Source organism: Sphaerodactylus townsendi, linkage group LG04 (genome assembly GCF_021028975.2).
Source record: "Sphaerodactylus townsendi isolate TG3544 linkage group LG04, MPM_Stown_v2.3, whole genome shotgun sequence".
Lineage (NCBI taxonomy): Eukaryota > Metazoa > Chordata > Lepidosauria > Squamata > Sphaerodactylidae > Sphaerodactylus > Sphaerodactylus townsendi.
Window position 1 is genome coordinate 15802067 of NC_059428.1, and position 8046 is coordinate 15810112.

The 8046-nt window shown below is 48.0% G+C and overlaps 1 protein-coding gene across 1 annotated transcript in view; it reads right to left on the minus strand.

The window, feature by feature from the left end:
- The window catches only part of LOC125431259 (dipeptidyl peptidase 1-like), a 16511-nt gene extending 9223 nt beyond the window's left edge, over positions 1-7288 (minus strand). Inside the window, exon 1 of the mRNA XM_048494026.1 lies at positions 7013-7288. Coding sequence (XP_048349983.1) covers positions 7013-7288 — 276 coding nt within the window. The remainder of the gene's footprint in view (positions 1-7012) is intronic.
- Between the last annotated feature and the right edge of the window lie 758 nt (positions 7289-8046).

Sequence of the window (8046 nt, forward strand, 5' to 3'; positions counted from 1 at the left end):
AAGAAGAAGAAGAAGAAGAAGAAGAAGAAGAAGAAGAAGAAGAAGAAGAAGAGGAGGAGGAGGAGGAGGAGGAGGAGGAGTTTGGATTTATACTCCCCCTTTTTCTCCTGTAGGAGACTCAAAGGGCCTGACAATCTCCTTGCCCTTCCCCCCTCACAACAAACACCCTGTGAGGTAGGTGGGGCTGAAAGAGCTCCGAAGAAGTGTGACTAGCCCAAGGTCACCCAGCTGGCGTGTGGGGGAGTGTACAGGCTAATCTGAATTCCTCCTCAGATAAGCCTCCACAGCTCAGGCGGCAGAGCTGGGAATCAAACCCGGTTCCTCCAGATTAGATACACGAGCTCTTAACCTCCTACACCACTGCTGGAGATGCACTCACACAGAACAATCCCAAGTGAGGAGCACAAGATGAGCATTTAAAAAATACACCTGGAAAGAAGAGCGAGGATGCGACCACTGTAGTGTCAGCTGCCACCAAACATTTTAATTTGCATAACCAATCAACTTATCCATGGCCAATCAAAAACCAGGCTGAGCAGAAGCCTCGTTGGGCTCCACCCCCTTTCTTAACATGCATGACAGGCACCAGGAAAGGCTTGGACATGTTCCTGGGCACCCCGGGCGTTGGGGACCTCTGAGTTACACGCAAAGTGATTTGCATCCACTGTGCGTTATTCATGCACACTGAAATGAGCTAGAAGCTCTTCGGGGTACGAGCACTGCAGGCGCATGTCAGCATTGCTGCAGCCATGAACAATCACCAAACTGGGGCATTTGTGTGCATTTCATTATAGTTTAGGAGAACAATAAAAAAAATTCCTTCCCCTTCATTTTTACATCTAACAAGACAGACTGCAGCACTTGCGCGTAATTAATCGGCTTCTCCCCAAGGCTCAGGTCCAAACCAGCTCAGACAACAGATAAAGCAGTTGAAGGGAGAGGAAAAATGCCATCTCTCCTAAAGTTTATCCTCCCTCGGTTGGATTTAATATTTCTGATTTAGCCTTCCAGTCAATTTGCCGTAATTGTTTCCTCTCCACAACTGGATGCCCTTGCTGACGATCATAATTCTGCTTTAAATTCAAACGCGGGCAAATAAATCCCGAGGTTAGCGCAAGCCCCAAGTCGAAAGGAGTCGTAATGGATTATACATAAAATTCCCCAGCAGCGTTACTGGAAGACCAGGCAGAGAGAAAGCTTGGTGCAAAGTAAATAGGGGGGAAGAGCCACATTTGTAAACAGCCAATTCACACATTTCAGAGTTCCCTGGTTTCCACACCTGTCCGCAGTGGATTTTGTTGCTCAAATGTGCGAGATGTGTGTGTGTGTGTGTGTGTGTGTGTGTGTGTGTGTGTGTGTGAGAGAGAGAGAGAGAGAGAGAGAGAGAGAGAGAGAGAGAGAGATTCAGACCATAGTGAGGAGGAGGAGGAGGAGGAGCGTGGCCTAAATGAAACAGCTCCTGGGGTCTCTGTCATAAAAGGGAAATTTCATGTGTCGGTGGCTACATATAAGTTGTGCATTGGAGCAAACAGCAGTTTCCAGAGGCTGTTTCAGGTTAGGAAAACGGCATGGGTCCTTCTGCGTGCACCACATTCCAGATGCATGTCTGGAACATAATTTCTGAGCATTTAAGTCCCAGATCATGTTTGATGCCCAGACTGGGAGCATTGGGGGGGGGGGGATAAGAATGCTTTTGTAATGCCTAAATTGTACACGGGGGTGACATTAGAAGTGGGTGTCATTGGGGAGGATGACAGGGTGTATGAATAAAAAAATAAACGAAAATGATCAGTTGCAAGTGGCACTTGCACAATATGCATTTGAAAAACCCATTTTTTTTAAAAAAATTAATGCACCAGTTTTGCTTTGCACATGAGACTAGATAATTCAGAAGCTCCAAATCCATGCAGAAAAGCAGATTAAGTGAATTTTTGAAGCAAAGCCGGCGTCCCGCCCAAACGTGGCTGGTGGCAGGGCTGCCACGGAAGGCTGACCTTTTGTTTAGACAACTCAGAGTCTACAATGTCACCAAACAAAACAAAAGTTTCTTGAGAAGACTGCTGTCTGTTAAAAGACTTGAGTGTGGTCAGAAGAAACCCATCTCTGCAATGCTGGAATGCCTCCGGTCTTCCATGGCTGTTGGGTCTTTGTCATAAAGGCACCTGGGGGAATAACTCAGACGGCATCTCAATACACCACTGGAGAACCAGTAACAGGGTACAGGGGCCAAGGCCTTTTCCTGACACTGCCTCCTAGCGCTGGCTTTCACAGGGTTGCTGTTTCTCATTATGAAGGTCCCCTGTAGCACCACGGCTAGTTACCATTGGTGGACCTCTCCTCCATGAATCCAACCCTCTTTTCAATCCATCCATGTTTGCTTACAAACACTGGCAGCAAAATCCACATTTTAATTACTTACTGGGTAAAGATGTACTTCCTTTTGTCTCTCTAGAATCTGTTCCCCATCAATTTCGTTGGGGGCATGGCTGAGTGTCGCAGAGCATCATGTGACACCATGACATCACTTCTAGTCACATAACCCGAAGTGATGTTATATTCACCAGGATGCTTCAGCAATCCCTCAGTAGTGTTTTGGATGTCACAGTTCTGAGGGGGTGGGGAACTGAGACAAAACAATGTGGAGCTCGGTGGCAGTGGGAATTCACTGAGGCGAACCTAGGTAGAAACCAGTTGAACTCTGTCAGTGGGGAAAGCCCCAGAGAGAGCCTGTCGGACAGTTCTTCGTTGGGAGTTCTGAAGAGAACAGCTCCTGTTCAGTTGAGAGCAGAGTCTGTGGAGTGAAGTCTCTCCGCTCTGTCTTTGGTGTAAAGGAATTCTGGTCCAGCTCAGATAGCTGGCAGGATTCTGGTGACTCTCCTCACGTGAAGTAAGCTTGTGAGAGGAAGGAAGGCACTGGCTTTTTGGTGCAGAGCGAAGTGCCGGCCAGAGGCTTGTCAGTAGACACTGACCAGACCTAGGAGTCTGTCCAGCCCTTGTACCATACCAGTCTGGGAAGTCCCCAAACCTCTAGGTAGAGAGGGTTTGGGGTGTGTGAGTGAGGGAGGCTGTGTAATGCCTGAAACTCACAGGGCCAGGACTGAGGGTGTGTGAAACAGTGGGTAGTGGAAGAAATAAGGTCAAGGGTGTGTCTGTGAGGAAAAGTAAAGTATATTAAATCCAAATCGTTTCTGAGAGACACCTGCGTGTGTCTGAGTGTGTGTAAAGTCTGAGAAGCCTCAGTAATATCTGAAGCTTTGTAACTTTTAAGTGAAAAGAACCTTACTGAAACCTTACTGAAACCATACCTCTCTGAGCCAGTTTAAGAAGCCTTTCTTTTGTTTTTAAAATAAATGTAATTCGTTGTGTTCAAGTTACCCTCGTGCCAGCCTGCGTTTGTGTGTGAGAGGTGGAAGAGTGCCTGTCTGTGAGACTAGAATCCCAGCCAATTTTGAGTTCCCTCCATTTTTGTACGTGGGACTCTGAAGGACATTCCCCTCAGACCAAGAGCGAATGTGAGGTGGGATCCTTTATATATTTGGCAGCCAGCAGCAGTTCTGGGATTCCTAGTTCCTTTTCTTTTATGGTGGCAGCAGAGTAAAAAGAAGATCCCTGAACACTAGCCTGGGATGTTGTGGGTGGCAAAGGAAACCCCACTGGTCAGTGTAGTGGGAACCTTGATTGTAGGCCGCCCATCCCGTTACAAGTGGTGGCTAGTGGTGGGTTAATATCTCTCCCTCGCCCAGGAATATAAGTGTCCCCGTTACACTCTGCAATATCCTTCTGGAGATACAGTGGCCGAACACACAAGGTATTCCACATGAGGCCATACAATGGTGTTATAATATTGATCATCTTGTCTGACCATCTCCAGCATGAAATTCGCCTCTTTTATTGTTGCCTCTTGCTGGGTCAACATTTTCATCCAACTATCCACTATAACCCCAAGATCTTTCAATATCACACTCAGAACCCCCCCCCCCCCATTCGCTCCATCACCTTACACTTATCTACAGCTGAAGCATTCATTGCTATGCTGTTGTTTACTCACCAAATCTGGAGAGATTTCCATAGAACTCTTCGTCATATTATCCAGAAGATCCTGCACTCAGCATTTTTAACTTTTTCAGCGTGATTGTGCCACTGTTCCTCCCAGAGATGGCTCTGAGGGAGCAGCAGTGGCGTAGGAGGTTAAGAGCTCATGTATCTAATCTGGAGGAACCGGGTTTGATTCCCAGCTCTGCCGCTTGAGTTGTGGAGGCTTATCTGGGGAATTCAGATTAGCCTGTACACTCCCACACACGCTAGCTGGGTGACCTTGGGCTAGTCACAGCTTAAGAACATAAGAACATAAGAACAAGCCAGCTGGATCAGACCAGAGTCCATCTAGTCCAGCTCTCTGCTACTCGCAGTGGCCCACCAGGTGCCTTTGGGAGTTCACATGTAGGATGTGAAAGCAATGGCCTTCTGCGGCTGTTGCTCCCGAGCACCTGGACTGTTAAGGCATTTGCAATCTCAGATCAAAGAGGATCAAGATTGGTAGCCATAAATTGACTTCTCCTCCATAAATCTGTCCAAGCCCCTTTTAAAGCTATCCAGGTTAGTGGCCATCACCACCTCCTGTGGCAGCATATTCCAAACACCAATCACACGTTGCGTGAAGAAGTGTTTCCTTTTATTAGTTCTAATTCTTCCCCCCAGCATTTTCAATGAATGCCCCCTGGTTCTAGTATTGTGAGAAAGAGAGAAAAATTTCTCTCTGTCAACATTTTCTACCCCATGCATAATTTTATAGACTTCAATCATATCCCCCCTCAGACATCTCCTCTCCAAACTAAAGAGTCCCTTCTCAGAGCTCTCTCAGCCCCACCTACCTCACAGGGTGTTTGTTGTGAGGGGGGAAGGGCAAGGAGATTGTAAGCCCCTTTGAGTCTCCTACAGGAGAGAAAGGGGGGATATAAATCCAAACTCTTCTTCTTCTTCTTCTTTGACACCATTGTCTTTTTAAAAGAAGGCTCTCTATTTCACTGGCTATAATGGCCGTTGGTCTTTAGTGACTGTGAAATCGTATAATTGCTGTTCTTTCTGTGTGGGAATAACTCCATGGCCAACTATCAGCCTGTATGGGAGAACATTTTGGGCCTGTTTTGTGGCCCCCATAACATGTATCGCTGAAACAAAAAGCAAAATGATTTGTGACACCCCTCGAATATTGCAGAAGGATGTAACAGATACCCCCACAGAGAGAGCTATTTCCTCCATGTTGGCTGCTGCTATTACCTCAGTACCATCTAGGGAACCCAGCTTCACCTGGTTGTAACTAAGTTGATGAGATGGAAACCTTTGCCAAATTTGCTCGGCCTAGCAGGCTTCACCAGGTGGCAGTATTGTGCGCAGTTCACCGTTTCTCACAAGGGAGCATCGCTCCGAACCCTTAATACACAACTGAATTTGAAAACCAGGCCAACTGTCAGCAAAGAATTAAGTCACAGTCTTGCAAAGATGTTGCTAGAAAGACAGAGTCCCTTTGGCGCGCTCACATCTCTTCCCGTCTCCGGTGTTTAATTTCATTAGCGGATCAAAGCAATTGACCCCGCTCGAGTGATTAGAAAGAGAGATAGTTGTACATTGATGTCACTTTCCCCTCAATAGAAATGGACGGGTCGGTTTAGAGCTCACAGGCAACCATTTCAGGCCCACCAACAAGACAAGCTCCCAGGGGCAGGACTGGACCTCCTGTTGCCAACTTTGGGTTGGGAAATAACTGGAGATTTGGGGTGGGTGGAGCCTGTGGAGCCAGGTTTGGGGAGGGGAGGAGCCTCAGCAGAGTGTGATGTCATAGAGCCCAGCTTCCAATACAACCATTTTCTCTAGGGAACTGATCTGGACTGTCTGAAGATCCATGGTAGTAGCAGACATCTCCAGGTGTCACCTAGAGCAAGGGTCTGCAACCTGTGGCTCTCCAGATGGTCATGAACCACAATTCCCATCAGCCCCTGCCACCATGGCCAATTGGCCATGCTGGCAGGGGCTGATGGGATTTGTAGTCCACAAACATCTGGAGAGCCGCAGGTTGCAGACCCCTGACCTAGAGGTTGGCAATCCTATCTTCCCACCATTTAATGCTCCAGGTAGAAGGAGATTTTATGGTGGCTATTTTGAGAAATATCCTGCTTTAACATAAGCAGTGCCTTACAGAAATTTACAGAAATAAACAGTGCCTTACAGAAATTTACCTCAAATATCCAATCCCCCTCACTAAAATATGGGTGGCATTCCACCATCTTAATACAATCCTAAACAACCAGAAGAGTTTGTCTCTTGTAAGGAGCCTCACAGCTAACAAACTCCTTCCCTCCCTCTCCCCACAACAGGCATCTTGTGAAGTAGGTGGGGCTGGGAGAGTTCTGAGAGAGCCGTGACAAGCCCAAGGTCATCCAGCGGGAATGTAGGAGTGTGGAAGCCAACCCGGTTCACCAGATAAGACTGTGCCACTCATGTGGAGGAATGGGGAATCAAATGGTCTGGAATTTATGATAAATTAATTCTACAACTAAAACGGTCCAATTAATATTTAATAAATATTTAATACATTTAATAAATACCCCTAATTGAACCATCTACTATGGCTGGATCAGATGGTAGACCAGGGGTCGGGAACCTTTTTTACTCAAAGAGCCATTTGGCTCGCTTGCCCGCCCCCCCCCCCCCCCCTTCCCCCCCGCCTCCCCCCCTGCCTGCCCCCCCCCCCCCCTTTCCCCCCCCCGCTCACTTGCCCACTCGCCCGCCCACTCCCTGCTTGTTTACCTGCCCCCCGCTCACTTGCCCGCCCGTCCACCCCCCTGCTCACTTGCTCGCCCCCCTGCTCACTTGCCCGCTTGCTTGCCCTCGCCCCCGCTCCGCTCACCTGCTTGCCTCGCTCGCTTGTTTGCCCCCCCGCCCGCCCGCCCGCCCCCCTGCTCGCCCCCGGTCACTTGCCCGCCCGCCCGCCTCCCCGCTTGCTTGCTCGCCCCACCGCCCGCCCGCCCGCCCCCATTCGCTCCCCCTCGCCCCCGCTCCGCTCGCCTGCTTGTCTTGCTCGCTTGTTCGCCCGCCCGCCCGCCGCCGCCGCCGCTTGCTCACCCCCTCGCTCACTTGCTCGCCCGCTCGCCCCTGCTCTGCTTGCTCGCCCGCTTACCTCGCTGCCTTTCTGCCCGGGAGCCACACGAGAAGCAGCGAAGAGCCACTTGCGGCTCGCGAGCCGCGGGTTCCCAACCCCTGTGGTAGACCAATAAATGATGGCGACAATCATTTAACACTCAAGCCCCCCACCTTACCCCCGGTGCCTACCTCCTGCTTAGGAAAGAGTTTCACAAACCTTCCTTGAACTCTTTCCCCCCAGTTCTAAAAAGAGTTAGACAAATTGGCTAAAAAAAGCCCCACACAGCGTTATATATATTTTTTATTTGAAAATTATAACCAATAAAACAAGAGGGTATTATTTTTAAAGGGAAAAAAATGGAAGCACCAATTCACATTCCTGATCACAAAAGATTTGGAGTTTCACTTTTTTAAAAAATAAAGTACAATTGTGCGCAGAGTACATTCACAATCCATGCTGTTTTCAGACAGCCATTTCTTCATCTCTTCCCCCACCCCTAAATGAGGCACAATGATTAACTTTCAAAATCTGGAACTATTTTTAAGCCTGATTTTTTTTTTGGACAATCAGAAGTAAATAATAATAATAATAAAAACGTCCCGTGAAGAAAAAGGGAATGAAACCTACACTGTGAATATCCAACCAAGTATTGTTAATTTTAACTAATGGAGAATTTACAGCGTGATATCAAAACTTAGGACTTTTTTTCTCCCTCCCGCCCCAGAGAACCTGAAGGCTTCTTTCAAGGGCCATTTTAAACCCTGGCTGAACTCAAGTGATAAAGTTAAAGAGATCTATCATGTTTAGACGGCAGGTGGAAAGTGACCCACTTGAATTCCCTCTTTACTAAAAGACACCTTTCTTACACAAGCCCCTTCCGCACACACAGAACAATGCACTTTCAATCT